Below are 26,757 nucleotides of genomic sequence, written 5' to 3' on the forward strand. Positions count from 1 at the left end.
TTAAACTGATAACAAAACATACTTACAGTCGCTGATTCAGAAGCGCCAGATTGTCATAGCAAAGTCAGAATTTAAGCTGAAACACAGCGTCTCCCTGACATAGCTGCATCAACACAACTGTTCCTGAAACCACGCCTTCTTTCTTTGCGTGCACATTTGGGCGGCATTATGCTAATATTTCCACATAGTGACGTAGACATGTGGGGGTGTGTTAGAACGAGGCCATCAGTTCAAGCCCGAAAGGGCAACAGAGTCGCGTGACAGACACAGTGATGATGCAGTACACAAGCCGCGGTTAAGACAGCTGACGTGCTATGATTTCTGACAGGCAGTTCACTCTCCTGTGATGTGACCCTGTTCCCCTCACACACACACACGACGCGTTACTCTGCGCTGCGCAAAACTCCACATTTGAACAGTCAATAGCAAATACTTAAACTGATAACAAAACATACTTACAGTCGCTGATTCAGAAGCGCCAGATTGTCATAGCAAAGTCAGAATTTAAGCTGAAACACAGCGTCTCCCTGACATAGCTGCATCAACACAACTGTTCCTGAAACCACGCCTTCTTTCTTTGCGTGCACATTTGGGCGGCATTATGCTAATATTTCCACATAGTGAGGTAGATATGTGGGGGTGTGTTAGAACGAGCCATTTTAGGTAGGCGTGACTGACTCTTAACTTTTATAAAGAATATCTCTTTGGATTTGAGACTTTAGTCTTTGCAACTTTACAGATCTTCTTTATGCACCAAGAGTTTGTAACACTCCAAAGAGAAACGAAAAATTGAACTGTTAAAGGGATAGTTCACCCAGAAATTAAAATTTGCTGTTCATTTCCTCACCCTCTGGCCATCCAAGATGTAAGTGACTTTTTTTCTTCAGTAGAAGAGTAAGGAAGATTTTTAGCTGAAACCGTGCTTCTTGGTGATTTATAAAATGCAAGTCAGCAGCTTCCTGTGTTTGAGAATAAAAATAAGCATAACAAGAAACACAAATTTAATCTCTGTGGTTCCTGATGATATATTGAGGTCTTATGAAGCTAAGCGATCGGTCTGCGCAATAAACTATTTACAGCATTATTACCTGTACTAGTTTGTCTACGTAATCACGCAATGACATCACGTATATGCAGTTATATTATTAAAGCACCCGGTGATGATGTGAAACGTGGATGTTTTGCATGTCTAAAGCAATTAAAGTGAAAAAACTCATCCTTATCAGCTCACCTTTTTACAAAAACAAAGCCATAAACCATAAAAACATTCATTTGGCCCCTTCATTCAAATGTTTGGTTCACACATGCGCATTTCACCGGCTTATCGGTCTTCTGTCAGAGTCGAACTGTTTCCTGTGACTGTTGGAGGAACTGGAGCGCTGAATGAGTTCATTCATCATGGGATCAGATATGCCACTATTTTGGCTCATTTCCAGTGACTGTCGGGCGCTGAAAGTGAGTTTTGATTGAGTAACTTGTAGATCTGTGCTGCTTGAACCACGAACTAATTCAGTCGGATTTGAACTTTTTCAACTAGTTCACCAAAAAGAACTGGTTCAAAAGAAAGATTTATTTGAAAGTGGCCAAGTATGGTGACCCATACTCAGAATTTGTGCTCTGCATTTAACCCATCCAAGTGCACACATACACAGTAGTGAACACACACCCGGAGCAGTGTGCAGCCATATTGCTGCGGCACCCGGGGAGCAGTTGGGGGTTCAGTGCCTGTTTCTGTCGTGGTATTAAGGGTGGAATAAAGCACTGGTTATTTACTCCCCCCACTGACAATTCCTGCTGGACCTGAGACTCGAACCCAGAACCTTCGGGTTACAAGTCCGACTCTCTAACCATTAGGCCACGACAAAAAACATTAAAAAAAATGTAAATTAATTATTGACAGGTGGTGTACAAGCATACAATATTGGACATGCATACACTGGACTATATGTATGACCAAATATGTTGGCAGTTTAAAACATGCGCATTATATCTATTCCAAACAAAGTTTCAGAAGAGAGATCTTCAACAAATATTCTCTTTCCACGGCTGCCATGTTTAGGATTTATGAATACATGTGAATAAACAAATGCAGCATGGGACTACAGGTGGGTGACTGCTGGGTCTGAGCTAGAGACCTGCACGGGATGGATTTTTCAGTCCCGCTCCCGCCCAGTACATCTATGAAATTTACATGAAATAGTAAGTTCCGTAACATCCAAACATAAACACTCCCGATAAAATATTTCTTATTAAAGCATCAGCATTCACAAACCACTGTTATTTTTAACAGAAAAGCAAGCATAGGCTGCTGCGTGAATGGTTTGGCGCTCCCTTTATAATCACTAAAAAGCTGACATCTCAGTTCATCGCGACCTCACAAAGCTGTTATAACACAATGAATATATGCACAATGTCTACACTTCATGTGTTATAATAAGAGGATTTGTGAACACGCAAATTTCAGCACTGCACAGGAACTCTGGAGTTTTGAGCATTGAGTGGATTCTAACCTAAACACCTCTGATTGGCCATTGTATTCCAGAAATCAACAGATATGTTGTACCTGTTAATCGTTTTTATTTTATATTAGTTGTTCTCGTAGCTTTTGTGCAATAGATGAATAACAATTTATTTGTTATTAGATATTTCTAGTCCCACAAATGATTTTACTATCCCGCATCCCACACACACACACACGAGTGTCTACCCGCCGGCACCCGGACTTGCCCATCAAGTGTTGTCCCGCACCGCACTCTCTTGCATCGGGTCCCGCGGGAATGCAGGTCTCTAATCTGAGCCTCTGCCCCTTTGCCCTCTAGCAGCTCTAGAGTGTAATGCTGTAATATTTACCAGCCACACTCACCAATCATCTAATGAGTTTGCCTCACTCCATCGCGTCAGCGTTCATTTTACATTCCAGTCTTTGATGCATCTGCAGAAAGTCCTACGTGATGGAGTTTGTTTGTGTTTTGTTGGTGGTGTTTTGCTTCTTTTCTGCTGATTATTGAACTTACCGTCTGTATCACAGAATGGACAAGCAGGTCAGTGCTGCACAATTAATCTTACATGAACACTTTCGCAATATCTGCTTTTCCAGTTAAATAATCATCTGTGATATTGGTGTGATCACAAGCAAAAAAAAAAAAAAAAATTCTCATTGTGGCCTGTGTCTAAGAACGACAGACCGCAAGCTCTTTTTGCCTTGTTAATATTTGGGGTAATTTTTGGGGATTGGTTAACAATTAACTGCAGGAAAATGAAATACAAACCATTTATCAACATGATCAGCACAAAATACTAAAAATGAACTAATCAAACACGGCATGAAAGACATCTGATGCTGATGCAGATGTAGCACTTGCGGTCACCAATGCAAATACCATCCACTGTCATTTCATTTGAGGTGTTTACATGAAGGCTTTTCAGTTTGATTGAGCTATCAATTTGATTGTTAACAGGTTATTAGGTTGCATGTAAACATATCTAGTGAAGTAATGACTGTGAAGTTGCAGGCAGCAGTGTCTCTCGCTGTCAAGCTGGTGTAGGAAGTAGTTTGAAGTATAGTCGCTAAGCAACACAAAAGGTAGGAGTGGGATATAAGCTGGACCTGGAGCAGAAACTGATGCAACTTCTAGTGATCCATCCCAGGTGGGAGCAAGGAAACCAACAAAATGTTAGTGGAGTGATGTTTATTTTTTGTAGCAGAACATTGCCAGTATGTTTATTCTAATGCGAAAAGGATTTTCTTGTGTTTATGAATTCTGATATTCTAGATTTTGATATATTTGATATCTTATTAATAGGCCGGAGTTAGTAAGCTTAATGAGCATGATGTATAATAATGTGACAGATGACTTTAATATTATCCCTTCTGTTGACATCAGCTCCCGTTAGATCAGTATAGCTAGTGTCACAGCCTCTTAGCCTGTTGAAAGCTGGCAACGTGTCACATTAATGACATCCATGATGTCTAATTTTTTAGGAGGGCTCTCCACCCATATTTCAGAAAGAACGTTATCATAACAGTTTCAAAATAATAAAATGGAATGGTTCTCTAATGTTCACATAACCAATAGAAAAAAAGCACTTTAAATATACAAAATGGGCATCTTAAACATTGAGAGAACATTCAAATCTGACGTTCTCATAATGTTTCAAAATAATGGAATGCAATGTTCCTCTAACGTTCACGTACCCAAGAAGAAATAATCTTAATACATTAAAATAACTGGACATTTTGAAATTGTAAAAAACATTCAGAAATAACATTTTCATAACTCAATGTGAATGTTACCAAAACATTTTTGTTAGCTGCATGATAAGCCCAGCGTAGGTCTTACATCCAACTTTTTTTTATGTCCAGCTGGTGCGACCGGCTCCAGACATCAGGCTTAAGAGAAGCTGGGTAATGCAGCACAATGATCTAAAGCACAGTAAATCAACCAGATAATGTTCTGGAATGGCCAAATAAAAGTCCTGACCTCTGAGATGCTGTGGCATGACCTGAAGAGTGCTGTGCAATCAAGACATCTCAGAAATGTTAAAACAGATTTGTAGGGAGGAATGGTCCAAATATCATCCTCCATGTTGTTGAAGTGCAGCTACAGGACACATTTGATAGAAGTTGTTGCTGCCAAAGTTTCTAAATTAAGTTCACTTGTTTTTCCAGCAAGCATTTGGCTTTTGTAAGTCAGATAGTGTTTGGAAGACATTTCTGCCACTGAAAAAAAAAAACTTTTTTTTGCAGTTGTGAGTTTACATCTCCCAAATCTGATTTTTTTTTTCATCTCAGAATTGCATGACATAAACTCACAGTTCTGACTTTTTCTCGTAATTGTGACATATATAGTCAGAATTAAGGAATATACTCACATTCTAACATTTTTTGATGCTATTGGGAGTTTATATCTCGGAATTCTGACTTCTTTTCTCAGAATTGTGAGATATAAACTTGCAGTTGTGAGTTATAAAATACAATTCTGAGGAAAAAAAATATTTTCTTACAATTGCGAGTTTATATCTTACAATTCTGACCTTTTTTATTGCAATTCTGATTTTATTTCTCAGAATTTTGAGTTTATATCTTGCAATTCTGATCTCTAAACTCATAACTTGTGATTGTGAGTTTATATAACAAAATTCAGAATGTTCAGAAATTCCGATTTTTTTTTTCCAGTGGCGGAAACGGGGTTCCATAGTCTAAAACTGTGACTAAGATGAAGATCAGACCACATTTTAAGAATAATCAATGCAATTAACTGTATAAGTTGTTAATATGATATGATTATAAAAATTTCATGTTGTATATTTCCTACTACTTGTTTCACTTCTGTTTCAGTTTTGTTTTATAACCATTTCTTACTATGTGTCAGTAAGTTGTTATTTTAGCATGTGTGTTTGGCTCAGTGTTATTTTTTTAGGATTACTGATAAACTAATGTAGTTTGATTTGTATTAGTTATCTATTTTAGTTTTAGTTACAGTTGTAGTAATGTTGTCATTTTATGAGTTTTTTATGTCTATATAGGTTTTTTATTAAGTTTTAGTTTTATTTAATTTGAGTTATTTCAGTACTTCAACATACAAAATGGAAATGAAATAATATATATATATATTGAATGTATTTATAGTCGCTTTGGATAAAAGCGTCTGCTAAATGACTAAAAGTAAAAGTAAAAGTAAAAGTATATTGAATGTTAATTTGGTCACACTTTAGTCCGGACTGATTCTCATGATTAACTAACTATTAACTACGACTTTTGTCTCAATAAACTCCTAATTTGCTGCTTATTAATAGTTAGTAAGGTAGTTGTTAGGTTTAGGTATGGGGTGGATTAAGGGATCTAAAATATGGTTGTGCAGAATAAGGCATTAATATGTGATTTATAAGTACTAATATACAGCCTATATGCTGCTAGTAATATGCATGCTAATAAGCAACTGATTAACAGTGAGAATTGGTCCTTAAATTAAAGAGTTACCATTAATTTCAACCAAATATTCCAGACTTCTTCATTATTAGTTATGTAAAAGAGGGCATACATTTAACCTCAAGTGTCAACCTTTTTGTGTCTCTTTGTTTTTCTCCAGGTAAAGGGCTACATTGCAGCTATATTTAATGTGGGCACAGATGACATCAACATCGAGGAGAAAGCAAAGTTTGTAAATGATGGAAAGTACCATATAGTGAAGTTCACAAGAAGTGGCGGCAATGCCACGCTGCAGGTGGATGATCTACCTGTTATTGAGCGCTACCCCACAGGTGAGAACATCACTTTCCACCTCAACAACACCTGCCTGACCTGAGAAGGTTACTGGATGATTGTTCAGTTGACATGACTTTGTCTGTTAATGCTGCAAATTTGTATTTGCATTGAATTCTTCTACTATGAACATAAAAATTATGCTTATTTCACCTGATAGTTAACTGGGTGTAGCACTTATAGTTTTGTAATGCAATTAACTTCTTGTTCATAATTTAATGGAAAGATGGACCAAAGACTCAGGTATACTTCATTTTAAATGTTCCGCTCCGCCTCACACACAGCATGCAAGCCTTTTCAAATATACTCCTTTGGGCTTGGATAGACGTGTTCTAGTGGGCCGTCTTTTCAAGCACTCAAATCACTCAATGCTCGGTTCTCATAGCTCAAAAAAAAAAAAAAAAAAGAAATGGGCTGCACATACGGACATCAGCAGACAGTCCGTAAGCCGGAGCGGAATGCAGACGAGGGAATCGTACTTTGTTTCAGTTCCATTGCTAGTCAGGCAAAACACACATTATGAAATTAAGCTTTTGTTTATTTGTTTACTTTTAATGGTATTGCATCAGCAATATGTTTGTGTCACAACACTGGTGTAATGAGATTTGGTGTTTCTTTAACAAAACATCTTTAATCAAGTTTTATCACTCAGTTTCAACAAGTCAACCAAAGTTTGCCTTACACAGCTGATGAGGTACAGTAAAAGATCTATACATATGAGTGTCTGCTGATTGTTGCTGATTGCAGGCGAGAAGAAAATATTGATGAAAATCTGGCCTTCCAGGCATGAAGAGATAATTAAAATCCTCTGTGATACTTGCTATATCCATCTGTAGAGGAAGTGCTGCCCAAGATCTGTCAAGGCTTTAATTATTTTGATCCTGTCCTGCGCTGTGTGGACACAATGCACTAGTAAACGGCCCTTGGTAGTTTATCTGTTCACTGAAAATAAAGAAGCAGGATGGGTTGGAATTTTTCCAGTATGTACCATTAAGGTACTAATGTGCACCCTTTAGGAGTAAATACAGTACAAATACGTACCTTTTGAAAGGGTATCGCCCCAGTAATGACCTTTGTATTGTTTTTTTGTTTTTTTTTCTGAAAGTGTTCCACTCTGTTACTTTGTCATTCCTCTCAAGTTTAGGTTGTTTCATTTACAAAAAATGGGGTTTTCAGACTTCGGCATCAACTGGTTGATTCATTTACATGTTGTAGGTATTATTTCTAACATTTTCCTAACATTTCTAAGTAAGCTTTTTGGATACACACTAGTATTTACAGAAAGGTAGCCAAGCTTTTGTTACAGTCTCTTTTTTTAGATATAAAAGCATTGGATAAGTATGTAACCCTGGTTCCCTGAGAAGGAAACGAGTCATTGTGTCAGTAGCTGATGCTATGGGAACACCTTCCAGATGTGGCAATTGTCTGACGCCCATATAGAATCGTCAATTCATTAGCTAATGCATTGTTGTGGGCCCCATTAAGACTCTGGGCCCTGTGCACTTTGTCTCCCTGTCCATCCATTGTGATGTACCTGCTATGAAGTGACTGGCAGTTTATCAGCCTGTGAAAACAAGCAGATGATCCGATTCATGCCACTGACTTGTGCAGTCCATTTAAATCCTCAGTGATGAGGCTGACAGAGCCTATACAATCTCTCACTCCCCTGTGACTCAAAGGGCAGAAGAGAAAACTGCAACACAATAACTTAGAAGCAAAATAAAGTGGAAACAACCTTGTGTGATATCCTATAGCCTTGGTTGCAATACGACTTAAACAAGGGCAGGAGCAAAATCCATACAGGAGTTTACAGATAAAGCCTGCAAATCTCCAGTTCTTTTGAGAGTTGTCAGGGCCAATAACAAAACCTTTTTAAGAGTCCTCCTTTGAGGCTGACCCTAACGGCTCAAACAGGGAACCCGTTAAACCTTCTAAGAATATAGATACAAAGGAGGAACACAAGCAGAATGGAAAGCCTAAACTACTGGTGTCTAAACCTGGAGGGGGGTTGGAGTTAGGATGTTTCCATAGTCACGATCTCCCTGGCTGCTGATTTACAACTGAAAATGCCTCACATGGAGTAAGTCCAATGGTATGATCAGATACTCTGCTGCCATAAGGCCCAGTGATCTGGACACAGACCTAGATGCTTTGAACCATTTCAGGCAAAGATTACCCAAAAGAATCACATACTGGAGGCAATTGTACCTGCTTTGTGCATGAGTTCAGATTCACCACCAGAAATATGGTTTGCTGCCTCAGCAACGGAACACTTTTCTAAAGATTTAGCCACAAACCTATGTAGCTGATCAAGAACCAATTACCAGCTTTTCCAACTTGGGTACAATCAGCCACCTATCGACGCCCTGGAGTCTCAGTTGGGTATATAATTTGTCTATGTGTCTGTTTTGTTGGTAAACTTTCCTGAACAAAACCCTGAAGTAACTGAGCAGCAGAGAACAACCATTCCATAGTTCAATTGTTCCCAACTGCATTACTAGAGTACCCCCAACACTGTTCATTTTGCAAGTCTCCTTCATCTGATACACCTGTTTCAGGTCTTGGAGTCTCTACTAATGAGCTGATGAGTTGAATCTGGTGTGTTTGATTAAGGAGACATGCAAAATGTGCAGTGCTAGGAACCCTCCAGGAACATGGTTGGGAACCACTGCCATAGGGAACATGAGGGGGACAACATGCACAATGGGGAAACCTCTTGTTGCAAACACAGCATCATGGATGTGCGAGTGAGGACGTGACTCCTGTTCTCCTAAGGTGTTGTTGCTTGGCAGACACAGAACGAGAGGGATGCAATGCCTCAGAGAGCAGTGTTATCGGCAGAAACCAATGAATTGGAGTGATTCTATGGGCTTCAGACAATTGTCATAAGTGGGAATGTTTCCGTAGTGTCAGCTACTGACACAGCATTGAGTGAACCTATGAAAGTAAACTGCTATTCTTGATGGTATCTGATATTTTATAGTATCACGATTTTGGCATTAGTAGCATAATGTGATAACATAATAAAGTAATAGCAGAAATATGCTTATTTGTTAAGATATATGTCACAAAAAGTAAATACAATGAAATACACATTAAAAATACATTAAAAAGATGAACTTAGAAGTAAAAAAAGAAAAAAGATGGAAAGAAAACCCATAAACAACATTCACAAGCCTATTTTCACATGCTGGCGATTTATCTTTAGGTTATATAATATATCAAATGTACACAGAATGAATGTGTGTGTACAATAGTTGTTTACCATTTAAATAATAAAGAGGGATCATACAATTGCATTATTTATTTAGGACTGCCCTGATTTAGTTATTTCACATACCATATATCTACATAAGCTGTATACTGCAAGACAAAAAAAAATGTGGTTTCTAATACAGCGATCAGTGACTGTTTGCATGTTTTGTGAAAGTCCCTGCTTTATCCGAAGTAGGAACGATGCCTACTGCTCTTAAGGACAATTTTCCAGCCTCTCCTCATTCTTTGGATTTTCAACACTGTCTGCATATTTGAGTTCTTCCAACAGTTAACGTATGATGTTGAGATCCAGCTTTTCACATATATGTTTGAGGGACTATTTGATGTTAATTGATGATCAAGAAGGCAATACACTATATTAAGAATCAAGGTAATGTTAACTTTTGCAAACAGGATGATTAGTGTAATTTGTAATTACATACGATCTTACATCTCTTATGTTTGTATAAATTCTGCATGGATTGTTTAAACAAACATAAAATTCACTAAACTGGAAATATACACCGTATATAAACTGAAATTGAAAGTAAAATACATCTAATGTAAGGTTTAAAGTCTTTTCAATTGAACACCTCGAATAATAAGTGTTAAAGTAAAATGGGTAACCATTGATTTTGGATTGTAACCAATGAAATGTCTCTTTAAACTTTAAAGGAAACATTGATAGTGAACGGCTGGCGATCACTAGACAGCGAATTCCATATCGACTCGGTCGAGTAGTTGACGATTGGCTACTCGACAAAGGTAAAATCACTAATAAAACTTAAAAAATAATGTTTAAGTAGTTTTTTTTAAATCTAAAATAAAGCAATAATTTAAACATTTAGTTAAATGATTTTAAATAGATAAATGTAGCTTGTAATAATTGTAATAACCTATTAGGTAATGTACTGATCTGTATTAATTAATTTATGTCATAAATTTTGGTTAAAGGGACTGTAGAAGTTTGAAGCTTGTTAAAAAACATTTAACAAAATGTAATTTAAACTTTTAAATTATAAAAATGTCCAAAGTAAAATTATAATTTTGTTAATATAATGAATTGACAGACTGTAGCATGTGTACATGTGTACCTTTTCGTCATATGAATAAAAAGAGCCATAGTAACTAGATCATATGTAATAATCATAATAATAATCATAATCAGCAATATAATAATTGATTATATATATATATATATATATCTCTCTCTCTTCTTTTTTTTTTATTTTTTTTATATGTATTGAATTACGAGTCCCTTTAAGAAAAATTTACATGTAGCTAAGAAAATGTCAAAACATCCAGTGGGAAAAATAATAACTTTGAAGTGCATGTATAATCATTTGATCTTTTAAATGAAATGTGCAACTGTTTTTTCTTCTTGTTGATTTTAACTGAATTATTTTTCAGTTTTGCTTTGTTTCATGACCACCCTGTTTACCTTTGCATCCATTCCAACTCCTCTTGCTAAAAGGCAGACATAGTTGTTATTGTTAATTTATAGTTCATACTGTGTTCATTATAATTCACACCTACACAACATTAATATCAGATGAATCATTTAAGTGCATAAAGTCAAGCTGCCTTCAGATTGACTGTTAGCTGTAAACATCTGCCATGGATATGTTTTTAACTCCATGACAACAGAGGCCAATAAAAAAATCTATTCTCCCTCTTTTACTTTAGATTCAGTAATGCTTAGCTTTACAAAATTTCACTAGTATTTAAAGGGGTGGTTCACTGTTTTTTTCTAGGCTTGATTGTGATTATGGGGTGCAGTCTAAAATGTGTTAATGCTTTGTTTTTTAAAAAATGCATTATTTTTCACATAATTTACCTTTATTCCATACCGCTATGTCCCTTCTCTGAGAAAAGTGCTGATAATTTCCTTCTTTTATGAAGCCCCGTCCTCAGAAATAGGCGATGGGCTCTGATTGGTTAGCTAGCCCAGTGTGTTGTGATTGGCTAAACCGCCTCTAGTGCACGTCTAAACGCCCCGCCCCTCCCCTCAGCGGCATGTGCTCTGGTTGTATTGTAAACAACGGCATCGTTAATATCACTTATCAGTTTGAGCCCGATTGAGAAGCAGAGGATATTATTGAAGAGGATCATGCAGAACCTGTGCAAGCACAGCTTTTAATGGTAGGCCTATGTTTTTTGTCTGTTGTTGTCTCATACTTTTAGATACGCTGTTATTTGTAAATGCTACTGCTTATGTTAGCTTTTAATATACGGTTTTATCCTGATTAAAGCTTTAATACAGAACTTTCAGCTTCGTAACTTTGCAGATATTGTTTATGCTCAAACAGCAACATTACACACTAACTAACGTTAAAAAAGTGAAATCGCAATGAACCACCCCTTTAAACCAGTTGTTCATAATTAGTAGTGTTCAAGAGGCCTTTTAGCAAAGTACCACAGCTTAAATGTATTACCACTGTTTTCTCTTTCATTTTTCATTATTTGTGTTTCATAAGCATCCCTTCATTACAGCCATGATAAATCGTCGGGCATTTACATTCCCCAGTACCTGAATAATCCGTCTTTTCCTCAGGCGTGATTATTTTCCATCACTCTCCCTCACTTGAGTCTTCAGTCTGCATTAAGTTTTTTTGTATTGCAGTAACTTTGTTCTCCCCGCAGGCCGTCAGCTCACAATCTTCAACAGCCAGATGACCATCCAGATCGGGGGCTGGGAAAGAGACCACAGCCGTGCCTTCCAGGGCCAAATGTCTGGTTTCTATTACAATGGCTTGAAGGTTTTTAACATGGCTGTGGAAGGAGACCCCAACATCCGCATCGAAGGCAGCGTGAGGTTGGTTGGAGAGGCGCAGTCCTCCTCCATAACACCACAGTCCAGTGCTACGGTTTCTCGCTCTGAGACTTCTTCCTCAATCATGGACATCACCACCACAATCACCTCCAACCACAAGATCAAACCGACCAGAGCAAGCGCACCTCGGAAGGTCAGAAAACTCCACTCATTCCCCTAGTTGAGCTCAACCCTTTCCACTTCTTTGTTCTACCTGTCCAATCATTATGGACTTTTTCCTGATTTTTATGGCCCAAAACTACTGAATTTGCAGCAGCTTTTCTCAAAAATTGTGGCGATATTTGCAACATTTTTGTGCTGTTTTGCAGTGAAACCGCAATATTCATGACATTCAGTGTTAACAACAGTTTGAGTATAATTACCTGTAAATACTTTTGTGCATAATTTCTGATATTGTGGGGTCCTGGTGCCTCATGCACAAGGCAATGGTTACACAAGCATCAACACTCTCATAATTCTGCTCCGACAAAAATACATAATTTATATTTATTTGTATTATTATTTAATGTGTTAATAAATACTTGCAATTTATAAAAAATATATTTAAAAAGTGCATATCGAGTAAAATTATATTTATAGTATGTTGAAATTAGCCATTATGAGGACTAGCAAATATCTGCTGCAATATAGATCATATTCATTATTATTTATAGTCATTTTAATTAAATACCTACAAACTTGTATTTATACAGTGGTCCTGCTAGTATGCTATTCCTGTACAAAACTGGCTAATAAAATAAATACTGTAGTTATGTCACTCCCAAAAGTAAGAAAATGTTTTGTATTAAGATTTTTTTTTTATTATTATTATTATTATTATTAAAATCAGCATCAGTTGTTTAATTCTCATGAAAACAAGGAATGCAGTCAAACCAAAATCACTGTGGATCTTTCCTTCACAACTCTCCCATAATAACAACATGGTGAAAAACTTAACAGGTCTGCACAAAACCCAGTCCTGCATCCCTTTTAGATGAATTTGAACTGCAAGCCAGACGCCATCACACGGTGTCAGTGCCACAAGAAAACAGCCTTACAATACTGATTCAAAATATTTTGCAATGTAACAATGCTGTTGCTGCTCATGCTGTTTAACTTAAGATCTTCACTGTTATACAATCTTCTTAAGCCTTTATAGTGATTTTAAAAATTTGTGTTCATGTTTAGTATGTAACTTGTCTATATGTCAATGTCAATACTAATATGAAATAATTTTTCTGTACTTAAAATTTCCTACTGTAACATACTGCTCCAAAACTTGAAAGATAGGAGATCCAAATGCAGGTTTATTTGGGACAGACCAGAGACGTGATCCAAAATACAAGCAACAGGTCAAAACACAGGTAGGCAATCCAGACAAACGACAAGCCAGCCAAACGGGTAAAACCAAGAAACAGGAAAGAGATAAAGATAAAGATAAAAAAATAAAAAAACCCGAGACACAAACCAGAGAGAATGCTCAGAAATGCAGTTACAACTAACAAGACTTCGCAATGTGATTCTGAAAACACAGGGCTTATATAGGCAGATGTAACGGGGTAACAAGACACAGGTGAATGCAATAAGTGATGAGTCCAGGCAAAGGATTATGGGGAATGTAGTCTGTGAGAGTGTGACAACAGTCTGGGGTGGAGTGCCCATGATCCACCAGAGGGCACTCCACCCCAGACTGTTGTCACACTCTCACAGACTACATTCCCCATAATCCTTTGCCTGGACTCCCAGCTGGGTATCGTGACTACTACACTATGGCTGTATTCAGACTACAAGCAAAAGTGGCCCAAATATGATCTTTTCAAATCTGATTTGTTGCATTATTATTACATGTTGTCCTAAATTAGATATGGGTCTGATGTTTTTGCAGTGCAATCGTCATTTGTCACAGTTCTGCGCTGACAGGTGTCACTCCAATGATTTAACATACCGTTAGTTCTTTAGTAACTCGGTTAATATGGAAGACAGCCATGATGGTAGTCAATGGAGGGACAGAGAGCCATTAGAACTCAGTATTACAGTTACAGCTTAATACAAGCAAAGATTAAGAGACAACTAAAGCGGAGAACACACTACACGACTGTCATGATGCTGATTATGAATGTAGTTTATGATAGCAGTACACATGGTGATTTTCAGGAAAGCACTCTTGCTTGTGTGAAAAAATAAGTTATAAGGGCATTCTAACTGCATTCTAATAGGCTTCATCGTGCTTTTTCATGCTTTTGGACACTGTTTTTTGCAGAGTCAGTGACAATGTCATCTCTCAGTATATAACATTATAATAACATTGTCAGGGGAAGGTCTTTAAACTCTAATCAAAGAAATATAATCCCTTCTGTACAGTAGTCTTCTTTTTAACGAACTTCAAATGTAGCGCTTGAACCATTTTGCACAAAAAATGACGAAAACTTGCTTCAACTTGTGTGCAGCTCATTACAGTATTGCATTCTGATTGAAAATGATCACATTTAGAGAATTTTACCATTTCATTTGCATGATAAGTTTTACATAATACACAACATGGTAGGAGGGATGATGGTTTTACAGAGGGGTGCTTTTTGTCATTTTCTTCAACAAGGGGAATGCCATCCCCATGCATCCCCCCTCAATTCGAGCCCTGACTATACGAATAAGTAATAAAAGCCAGTTGGAACTGCTCACATTCAAACTGAAGAGCCAATAACTTAAAAGCAATGCACAAAGTGTTATATTTAATTTTCAAGGTAGAACAATCAAAATCACAAGAAGAAAACTATATGATATATATTGCCCTTTCTAATGTTTACATTTGTGGTATTGATAGCAAAATAGCTTGCTAGCATCCAAGTAATGGTTATGTGTAATTTTTGTGTAACATTTTCAAGAAATGGAAAGTGAATTCAGAAATTTAAAAAAAAATGTATTTGTTTGATTTGCTCCCAGCATGTGTAGCACAGTCGTTATGATAATTTGTTATGATAATTTGTTTATTATTACACTTTTCACTGATAAAAAGTCTTAATCTAATGCTCTGTATACTCATTTAATAGCATTCGTCTGATAAGCTCAGTTTCCCATTTCATTGATTTATTGTATGTTTATCATTCTGTGTGCAGTTCATCTTGAATTCAGCCTCTTTGTCCCTTGTCATCTGTTTTCCAGACTACTGATGACTTGTTGGTGGCATCTGCTGAGTGCCCCAGTGATGATGAGGACATAGACCCGTGCGAGCCAAGCACAGGTGGGTTAGGTTAGTCATCTCTTTATCACTACTTTTCTTTCTGACTGTGTCAGTCTCTCATTGCTTGTCCTCACTTTCACCTCAACAGTTGTGTCTGTAGAATGTGCAGATGCAGGTATATGGAAGAAAAAGAGCCTTCCTCCAAAGTACTTCTGCAGCAATGTGTCTGTATCTGATATTTTAAATATTAAAATGTACTTCTCTTTAGTGTTGTTTGGGTTGCTGTTTTCCCACACAATTGAACCCATATCAGGGGGCCACATCAGCAATTTAAAGGAAGGTTAACTGAGTTTGCAATTGTAGATTAATTGCACATGCTTGTGTATAGAAAAAACAACAGTGAATGTGGAGAGAAAAGAATATGTAAACTATTAATAATGGTCTCGACTGAGATGAAGATAAAAGATAATAGTCACTAGTTAAATTTTAGGTCTATTATTTATAAATGGCAAATCAACAGTTTTTGCCATCCTGGACATGAGGTGAGATTATCTATAGTCAGTGCAATGCACTGTTACTGCCACCAGTCATTTTATCTTGCGTTAGAGATTTTATTTTCAGTGTTGCAAGCAGCCTAGTAAAATGTGTGTGACACTAAGGCTGCATTCACACTTTAAGTAAATGTGGCCCAAATTATTATTTTTTTGGCTCATATGTGACTAATATATATATATATATATATATATATATACTTGCCGATAATAATAATAATTATTAATATTTATATTATATTAATAATTCATAATTCACTCCAATGATTTTACATACCGGTAGTTCTTTGATCACTAGGTGAATATGATAGACAGTTGTGGAGGTAGTCAGTGAGGAAACTAGAGGTGTTGTTTTACAGTGTATTACAATGACATCCCCTATACAAGCTAAACTTAAGGGGTTGTACCGTAAATATTTAAAAACTTTACTGTCCTTCTCCTAATATTTGTCCTCCTTATCACCTGCTCACAAATTCACTCGCTTTTGCGGCACATCAGCTTATAAATGACCGTCTTTACTTGTGTATGAGCACACGCTTCATGCCGTCCTGTTATTATTCTTTTGTGCATGCAGGTCAGTTCAGGACTGATCTCTGAATGAACTCATTCATTCACACTGGAATCTGATATTGGCCACATTTAAAAATGACAATGTGATCAGCCTGAGCAATAAATTGGAACTGAGTATGAACGCTTGCTGTGTAAACATATCCTAAGACTTATCCTGATCCTAGATGGCTGAAATGTGTTCAAAATGTTTGGCAGCTTATTTTAATACCTTTTTAATTTAGTGGTAACGCTAGTTCATTTGCTAATTCTCTCTATTAACTTTATTAATAGAGTTTGTTTATTAGCATGCATATTTCTAGCATATAGGCTGTTTATTAGTTATAAAGCACATAATGCCTTATTCTGCATGACCATATTTTAGATCCTTTAATCCACCCCATACCTAAACTTAACAACTACCTTACTAACTATTAGACAAAAGTTGTAGCTAATAGTTTGTTAATAGTGAGAATGAGTCCCCCAACTAAAGTGTGACAAATTCAGTTAATTTTCTTTTTTTTTCTTTTTTTCCAACATATCACACCCTGGTTTTAATAAACTTTGATTGGCGTATTGAGACAAATATTGATATATGTTATAGCCACCATGCCCTGAGAGTATCTGAGCAAGATTTGAGTTTGTGGAGAGCTGGAATGTTTTTTCCAGCTGCTAATATTTGTGTGAGTTTTGCTCTATTTTCTTTGCATGCTGTGATCTCTGAGGAATGACATGAGCTCACAGCCTGGGGACTTGGCCTAAGTCCTGTAGGAAGGAAATTGAGACAGTAAAGTCAATGCTTTGTGTCTCTCTCACTTACTCACATGAAAGAACGTCTCGGTTACGTATGGTAACCCTCGTTCCCTGAAGGAGGGAATGGAGACGTCACGTCGGATGACCGACGAATTGGGATCTCAATTCGTTGGTTATCCGACGTGACGTCGAGTGTGACCGACTGAAAGGGAACACTGTTTTTCATTGATACACATCATCCATTGACTGATGCCACGAAAGCAACGTCCATAAGAAGCTACATTGTTGCCTTATAAGTGCTCACTTGCATCAGATTTTATTTTCTGCAGTGCAATCCTGGACTTCATTGTTGTGTGCCACCACAGTGCACCTGTTTCTCTGTCAGGACTATTTGGTGATGCAGTCCAATCTGTGGTGAAGGTCTGTTTAATGGAGCAGATGGCTGCATTCCAACAAATGATCCCTCACCATGAGAGAGAAAACACACTGCCTCCTCGGTTCATTCTCGCTCAATTTTACCTCAGCGTCCCACCAGAGAAGTAAAATTTGACCGTTCAGCTTAATATCAAGCATCATAAAATGTTTTTGTACAGGTAAAGTAACTGGAACTGACACTGGAAGCTTTGCCATTTAACTTAAAAATAAGGTGGCTATACCACTTGTGCTGCATGTTCTAAAAAATACAGATGTTACTCAACTATAAGTCTTTTGTTGTGTTTACACAACCATTTCTATGGCAACTACATTTGCTGCTTTTTACCACAAAGTGCCACTATAATCATTGACTTCTACAAGTTATGAGGCTAACGTATCAAAGTGCATTTTTTGTGAGAAGGAGTCAGCCTTGCCTTACTAATGATGCTAGATAAAGCCAATGTGTACCAGGGGGCTTGGAACAGACCAGGAGTCAGAAGCATGCAGGAGACCTGGGTGGAACAGATGAGTGTATGTGCTGACCAGAGAAACTTCAGTCTGGGCAGAGTTGGACAGAGCAGGACATAGAGTCACTGACTGCAAAAAGCAGGACTGAACATGATGCTGGAACACAGATACAACAGGGAAAGACAAAGTGCAATAAGACTTAATAGATTAACTTCCTAATGAACAACCTCCTGGACAGCAACCAGTCTGGCTTCAGAAGTGGGTCTATAGAGGCCCTACATAGGCCTAACTTGGGAACAGTGGCCTTCCCTGGGCTTGACTTGGGGCCTGGAGCCCTCCTTGGGCTGGACGTGGGAACTGGAGCCCTCCTTGGGCAGGACATGGGGACTGGAGTCCTCCTTGGGCTGGACATGGGAACTGGAGCCCTTTCTGTGCTAAACTCGGGGACTGGAGCCTTCTCTGGGCTAAAATCGGGGACAGGAGCTCTCCGTGGGCTAAACACAGGAACAGGAGCCCTCCGTGGGCTAATCTCAGGAACTGGAGCCATCCGTGGGCTAAACTCAGGAACTGGAGCTCTCTTTGGGCTGGATTCGGGGGCTGGAGCGAGCTCTGGGGCAAGGATGAGGGCGGAGAACAGTCTTTTCCTCCTCATCCTCCTCCTTAGGTTAAGGGTGAACGGCGCGGCCGGCGGGCTTGACTTCGTAGCGGCCGGCTGGCTTGACAACGGCGCGGCCGGCGGGCTTGACAACGGCGCAGCAAACATGCGGCGGTTTCCATGCTGCAGGGGAAAAACAGGAAAAACTAAAAAACTTTCGAAACGGAAAACAAACACGGGGAGAGGGGCGCCGCTTACTGTTGTTTGGTCCGGAATTCTGTCACGGTGCTAATGTGAGGGAGCGCGGAGTGAGGAATGATGAGACGAGGAGTACATCAACAAGGACGTTTTTAATGACATCAAAGGAACCAGGAGAACACACGTAGCAGGAGAGGTTGACATCAACACCTGACGCTGGAGACAAGGAAACTTACTCGGTTACTAATGTAACCTCGGTTCCCTGAGATACGGGAACGAGTACTGCGTCTGCTAGACGCATATGGGGAAAAAAGCCTTTTTCTCCTGAACTGAAGCCCAGCCGGCCGCCTGACAAATATCCGCAATGGACACACCACTGGACCATGCCCAAGACAAGGCGATGCCTCTAGTCGATTTGGTCCGTACTCCAATGGGGCATTGGAGGCCCAAAGAAGAGTACGCTAGCGAGATCGAGTCTACTATCCATCTCGAGCAGGGGTGGCGAACGTCGGTCCTGGAGAGCTGCAGCCCTGCAGAGTTTTGCTTCGACCCTAATCAAACACACCTGAACAAGCTAATCAAGGTCTGAATGGTTACTAGGAAGCTACAGGCAGGTGAGTTTTAATTAGGGTTGGAGCTGAACTCTGCAGGGCTGCGGCTCTCCAGGACTGGAGTTCGCCACCCCTGATCTAGAGAGTATTTGCTTCGTAACCGGAAGCCCTTTGGTGTGGTTACCGAAGCTAAAAAAAGAGTTGTTTCGACCGCCTATAGGGGGTGGAACGCACAATATAGATTCTCAGAGCTCTGACGGGGCAGAGCAGAGATAGCTCTCTGTCCTCTTCAGTTGGAGGAAGCGTGGAGAGCGTAATGACTTGTGGCCTCCTAGCACCCCTTAGGAAGCAGATGACAGCGCTGTTTCTGCCCACCGATTGGCCCTCAATAGGGGCATGAGAGGCCGCTATAGCCGCCAAATAGACTTTGAGTGTGGATGGGGAACGTCCCTTATCCAGCAGCTCTTGCAGAAATGACAACACCTCTGTCAAATCGGAAGTATGAGGGTCTTTGCCGCGGCTTAGACACCAAGCGGAGAAAAAAGACCACTTTAAGGTGTAGAGTCATCTCGTAGATGGAGCTCTAGCCTCTGAAATTTTGTTTAAGACTCTCTCTGGGAGGCCTGAAGGCTCCCGTCAAGAGGCCAGAGGTGCAGGGCCCATAGGTCGGGCCGAGGATGCCATATTGTCCCGTTCGCTTGAGAGAGGAGATCCCGTCTCAGCGGAACGGGCCAAGGGGCCGCTACCAACAGCTGAGTTAGCTCTGATAGCCACAGCTGGTTCATCCAAAGGGGGGCCATCATATGCGCTGCTCTCAGCGAGCGCAGGTTGGGTTGAGCCCATTCTAAGAAGCGCTCTACCAGAGTGAAGAGACGCTTCGAGGAGAGGCCTCCCTGGCGATTTATGTAGGACACCACAGACATGTTGTCCGATCGAATTAGCACATGGTGCCGCTTTAGGACTGGCAGGAAGAACTGACAGGCTCGACGTACTGCTAGCATTTCCAGGCAGTTGATGTGGAAGCCCTTTTCCGCCTTCGACCAGTGGCCAAAAGTCGGTAAGCCCTTGCACAGCGCCCCCAACCTGAGTTGGAGGCGTCTGTCATGACAACTGTCCTTCTGTAAACCATCCCCATGGCCACGACCTGTTCCATCCAGCGGGAGTTCTTCCAGGGGGCCAGGGCCGATACACAGGCCTGACTCACCCTGATATGCAGGCGTCCGTGACGCCACGCAAGGGATGAAACCCATGGTTTCAACCAGTGCTGAAGGGGGCGCATATGCAGCAGACCCAACTGTAGCGCTGGCGATGCTGCCGCCATGAGGCCCAGCATCCTTTGAAACGCTTTGAGAGGGCGAGTGGTACCAATCTCGAAGGAGGTCACCAGCCTCCGTATGGCCAGAGCCCGTTCCGGCGTGACTACAGCTTTCATTTGGGCGGAATCGAAAATTGTTCCCAGGAACGAAATTCGCTGGCTGGGGAACATCGAGCTCTTTGCAAAATTGACCCTGAGTCCCAGGCACTCCAGGTGGCTGAGGAGGAGGGACCTGTGTGATATTAATTCTGCCTTCGACTGGGCCAGAACAAGCCAGTTGTCAAGGTAATTGAGAATACGGATTCCCATCTGTCTCAAAGGGGAGAGAGCTGCGTCCATGCACTTCGGGGGGACAGCCCGAAGGGAAGGGACCGTATATTGATAAGCCACTCCCTCGAGGCGAATCTCAAGAATCGCCTGTGTTGTGGGGCTATCTGGATGTGAAAGTATGCATCCTTCAGTTCCAGAGAAAAGAACCAGTCTCCCGAGCGAATTTGCGCGAGGATCTGTTTCAGTGTAATCATCCTGAACGACCTCTTCATGAGGGCGCGATTCAGGTGTCGGAGATCGAGGATGGGCCGGAGGCCACCATCTCTTTTGGGGGCAAGGAAGTAACGGCTGTAGAAGCCTGACTCACTGTGGGCTGGAGGAACCATTCTTCGAGCGAATTGGAGTGAATATCCTCACTTTATTATCCCCATAACCCATCTCGACAATCCGGGGATGGCCTGCCAGGCCTTGGCCTGCGTGGCGAGGAGTTGAATTAACTCGGGTGACTGGCCACACGGGGGCAAAACACTTATGAGTAATGGAAGAGGAAGTTTGCTCTATTTTTGAAAATGTTTGTGTTTTTTTTTTTTCCCCGCTATCACACCGGTTGAATGCTTGGGCGCATGAACGGACCCGTTGTTTGGACAAAACACATTTCCCTCTGTACCCGGAGTTGAACGGGGTGTCAAGAGGTCTAAGAGAGGCTGCTTGAGGGGCGGTCTGGCCGTAGCGAGATCTGACCCCGTCCTCTTCCTGTCTCGCAGATCAGGATGACGCCTGAGGCGCCAGGTCCAACGCAATCTTGGGTCGGGGTCCCTGGCGCTTAGAAAGAGGGTAGCATTTGGCCGAGCGAGAGCGTCCCCGCGTCTGCTGCGCTTTAGCGGGCTGAACGGCGGAGGCGGCAGGTGCTGGTTTCGCAGGCTGCTGATTCGGCGCAGACTTAGGGCGAGCAGAGGCAGCAGCGGAGCTGGAATGCTTAGGCAGGAAATGTCTCATAGCCTGGGACGATTTCTGTGCCTCCGTGAAGCGCTCAGCGAATCCTTCGACCGCCGGGCCGAAAAGGCCTTTGGGAGAGACTGGGGCATCAAAGAAGGGGATCTTATCCGTGTCCTTAATCTCTGTCAGCGTCAGCCACAAATGGCGCTTGAGCACCACAAGGCTGGCCATCGATCTCCCAATCGCCTGGGCGGTGGTCTTGGTGGTGCGCAGAGCCAGGTCGGTTACGCTCCTCACATCCCTGAGGGTAGCGGGGTCCAGGCCAGACTCATCGGAGGATGCGAGGATTTTGGCCTGGAAGACCTGGAGGACCGCCATTGAATGAAGCGCCGAAGCCGCCTGTCCAGCTGAAGTGTAGGCGCGTCCAGCGAGAGCTGAAGTGGTCCTACACGGCTTGGATGGGTGAGCGGCCTTTGCTCTCCAGCCGATGGCCGTGGGCGGGCAGAGATGCGTGGCCACTGACTCATCTAGGGAAGGTGGCTTATCGTACCCCTTTACTTCAGCGCTGTCGATGGAAGTGAGACCCGCACGAACCGCAGTAACGGCGTGGCATTTGCAATAAGGTCAATTTGCTATTTTAGAAGCTCTTTTATATCGCCGGATGGCGGCAGGGGAAACGGACCGGAACTGCTGCTTCGCTGGAGCGGTGGAGAAGCAGGTCAGCCGTGCTGAGAGGTCCCGATTCCAGCTGCGAAGGCGTGTCAACAGCGAGCGGCTTCGGATCAGCTTGAGGACGTAGAGTCGTCACTGAAGGAGAAGAAATCTGAGAATCCTGTGGCAAACGTCCGCTTATATAGCCAGATGCCCCGCCCATTCTGGCGGGCTTTGGCGGACTTCATCGCCATAGGCTCGTGCAGCTCCGCTGCCTAGCCATTGGTTCGTTTTTAATACACTGCACGAACCAATGGCCGTGCAGTTTCACTGCGTGAATGAAAAGGCTTCAGTTCAGGAGAAAAAGTTTTTTTTCCCATATGCATCTAGCAGACGCAGTACGAGTGTAGTATCGAAAGGGAACACAGGGCTTAAGTACAGGGGACACACCTGGGATCAAATGGACTAAATGGGGAACACCTGGAACAAATGATCATAATAAGGACAGGAACGGGAAGGACCAAATAAGGGCATAAAATAAACACATGGGAAAACCAGGACATGGTACACGTGGGGAGCAAAACACGGAACAGAGTTTGACAGTGTCATCCTTTCTAAAAAAATATGAACATTTTGGGTTTAATATATGTAAAGTCTGTCAATTAAATAATTTCATGTTTTATATTTTATTTGTTCATTATTTATTTTGTTGGATTTTAGTTGGATTTGGTCAGAACTGTTTCAAAAATAGTTATCAGCATGATGCCTGCTGCCATTGATTGGACTGAGTGATGATGAAGTTAAATGACATGATGACATAAACAAATGACAAATGAAAAAAAAACAAAAAACATGTTATGTTGCACTGTGGTGTAGGCTAATGGTGTTTTCTGGAAAGGACTAAAGGACAAAGTATTTTTACGAGCTGAAAGGCAGAATACAAATGTTTTTATTAAGTTAGATAGACATTATATAATGGAGCTGATAACAGAACTACAACAGCAGGGCTGGACTGGCCATCAGTAGAGCTGGGACTTTTCCAGGTGGGCCAATCAGCCGCCAGTGTACAATATGATGTCAAATGTAATAAATCATTAAAAATAACTAAACACTATTAAATCACATTTATAATATGATAGTATATTGTACAATATATAATTTTAAGGAAAAAAAAACAGCAGAATATGTCATCTGACTTGCTATGTAGCCACAGCTTTGTCGACAAAGGAAGGAAAAAAGAGAACAGATGGTGCAGAAAACTTTGCTCCTGCAATGAATTGTACAACAATGACTGACATTTTAATCCCAACAACACCTTCATCTGCATTAACTCTGTCAGGTGCCCTTCAGGAGATGGAGCTACGTCAAAAGATGAGATTGCGCCTGCTGTGACATATGCCAGAGGATGAGGCAGGGCAGCATCTCTAGTCAAACACAGCTTGGGCAAAAGAAAAACAAAATCTGAAAGTGTTTCAAAGCATGTGAGTCAAGAAGATGAAACCTCTACATTGTCAGTCATATTTTGTATGGCGTCATTCAGGTGAACATTTTTCCAACACCATCCTTTTCAAACATCTTTAAACATCAACAAGGCCTTTTATTGAACAGAAAATTGCTTGCTTTCTGTGAGAAAATGCACTCCCACTTTTGCTCTGAATCTAGCATTTTTGGTGAATGACAATTTATTTGTTAGAATGAATGGAAGCAGTGAAAAATGAGAAGAGCAGTGAACAAGGGTTTTTGTTGATGACAACCTTCTATGGTCAAGTCAGGAATAGCTGGACAGCCAAATGTCAGCTCTCAGAAAACAGACCAAAAAGACTACTCATTGTAGACTTTACTAATATTGTTGGGATGTGAGGGCTTAGTTTCAGAGGGTGCTCGATTCTGAGGCTGTATATATACGTGAGGATACAACAACAGACTGTCAGACCTTCCTGAATTTGATTTTGCTGTTAAACAAATACTAAAACATTGGAACATTTCAGGCATTGTAAAAGGCAGGGGTTTGCTTGTCACTTTCCTTTCCAAAACTGCTGTTTATATGATAATTGATGTTATCCGCAGTATCATTCATGAATCCATATTACCTCATTTTGTAAGACCAAATAAAATATAGTCTGTTCACATACATTTTACACAAGACATGCAAAACATAACTTCTAAGGATCAGTGCCCTGTCATATTGCAGTATGTGACTGACACTGTCGAAGAGACATTAGTAGATCATTATTCATCATCTGGGCAGTCTTTTGCTGTTATGCAAACACACTAAAATTGGACAAGGATAAGTGCATCGGCAAACAATGGCACAGCAAATATGAAAGGATTGTCTTCTTTACTCACATCCCTATCTGTGTCTGGTGTTAATAACGTAACTAAAAGCGCATAATAACATAACTAAAAACGTTACGAAAATCCAAAAGTAAATTTGGTTGTTAGTTCAAACAAAAAATAACTATTTAAATGACCAGTAGAAACAATCAGTTCTATTTATACACATCGTAACCAGTCCAGTGAGCTACAAGAATCCTGAAATTCCCAATAAAGTTTAGTCTCTCAATCCAACCCTGTACAACACTTGCTGGAATCTACCATTTGGTAAGCCACTCACACCCAAAAAATAGACATGTTTCCATCCAAAGTTGTGAATTTAACTTATGTGCAAAATTGAAATATTGTATAAAACATTTGCGAATAAAACATTGTTTCCATCCAGCGAGACGAAGAGAACAAAATCGTCACTTCCTGATAAACTGGTGCCAAATATCACTAAGAAAAGGGTCATTTTCTGCGGTAGGAGAAGCCACTGTGGGTCTTTTCCCTATATAATAAATTTCTTGTGCCTCAGAGAGTGCAGACGAAATGCAATAAACACTGTCATGTTTTATTTTGCATTCAGAGACACATGCCTGCTGTTTGGGAGTGTGGTCATGTAAGACAGTCATGGAAGTTTATTTAAAGAACCACTTTGACAACAGACATTTCAGATGCTGTGCAACAAGATCGGTCCGCTGGTTAATCCAGTTATGCTGTCCCATTGTGCAAAGTCACATGACATTTTGATGCACATGGAGGAATTTTTCCAGTAAATGTTTCTATTGTAGTTTATGCTCATGTTTTCTTATCGGATAAAGAATTTATCTGACGCAGTTGGGCGCATACGTTTTTTATGCACATTTTTTACATTTATGCACATCTTGGCGTTTCCATTCACCTTTTTTTAATGGACATAAAAACAGGTGGATGGAAACATAGTCCTTGCTAATGACACATCTGCACTGCTCAATACAGCACAGATGGTTAGCCACTTAGTAGAGATATTGTTCAACAGTTCGGATATTTTAAATATTATAAATCCAAAAAGCATTATATGTATTAAAGAGCAGTCATTTATCTCAATATCTAAATATATTCAATTTTGTCTTAGTTTGTCATTTACTGTATAATTGAATGGTTTGTATGTTTATTGTAGGTTTATATTGTGGTGGCATACACTTGATTTTACAGAATTCACATATAGTGCTTGCGAGATTATGTTCCCCTTTATGAATGTTAAGTAGCCTGTTTTGCCTGTTTTATCATTGAATTTTGATGTTGCCTGTGGTCAGGTAACTGAGCGAACACCTACCATTTAATCATATAGTGTTTTTCGAGGTACTAACTTGAAAAAGGCAGTTACTATTATTTGTCCATGATCTTGGTATGACCTCTCTGATGTTCAGGATGATGAGGGGTGTATCGAACATAATGATATGTTTTCAGCTTTATATTATACTGAAAGAGCTATTGCATTTTGAAGTAAGCTCATGTTGGAGACGTGCCCTCTCAGGCAGTGCATTTGCTCAGTTTCCTTATCTGATTAAAAGTCAGAAGCAGCAGCATTTGTAGCAGGAAACCTACACAGGTCAGCTATTTACCATCTGTTTTTTTTTTTTGTGTGTGTGTGTGTGTGTGTGTGTGTGTGTGTGTGTGTGTGTTTATCTTATTGATCACTTGGAT

General features: G+C 40.3%; 1 protein-coding gene across 2 annotated transcripts in view; it reads left to right on the forward strand.

Annotated features, from left to right (window-relative positions):
* LOC107699145 (neurexin-1a-like) overlaps nucleotides 1-26,757 on the forward strand; it is a 162,232-nt gene that overhangs the window by 133,263 nt on the left and 2,212 nt on the right. The window contains exons 17-20 of one of the 2 annotated variants that reach the window (XM_016500329.1): nucleotides 6,090-6,261; nucleotides 10,193-10,282; nucleotides 12,161-12,483; nucleotides 15,489-15,567. In XM_016500329.1, the coding sequence (XP_016355815.1) occupies nucleotides 6,090-6,261; nucleotides 10,193-10,282; nucleotides 12,161-12,483; nucleotides 15,489-15,567 (664 nt within the window). Of the gene's footprint in view, nucleotides 1-6,089; nucleotides 6,262-10,192; nucleotides 10,283-12,160; nucleotides 12,484-15,488; nucleotides 15,577-26,757 lie in introns of both variants that reach the window. The other variant, XM_016500330.1, reaches the window with a different exon arrangement.

Source organism: Sinocyclocheilus anshuiensis, unplaced genomic scaffold, assembly GCF_001515605.1.
Source record: "Sinocyclocheilus anshuiensis isolate Anshui unplaced genomic scaffold, SAMN03320099.WGS_v1.1 scaffold166, whole genome shotgun sequence".
Classification (NCBI taxonomy): Eukaryota; Metazoa; Chordata; class Actinopteri; order Cypriniformes; family Cyprinidae; genus Sinocyclocheilus; species Sinocyclocheilus anshuiensis.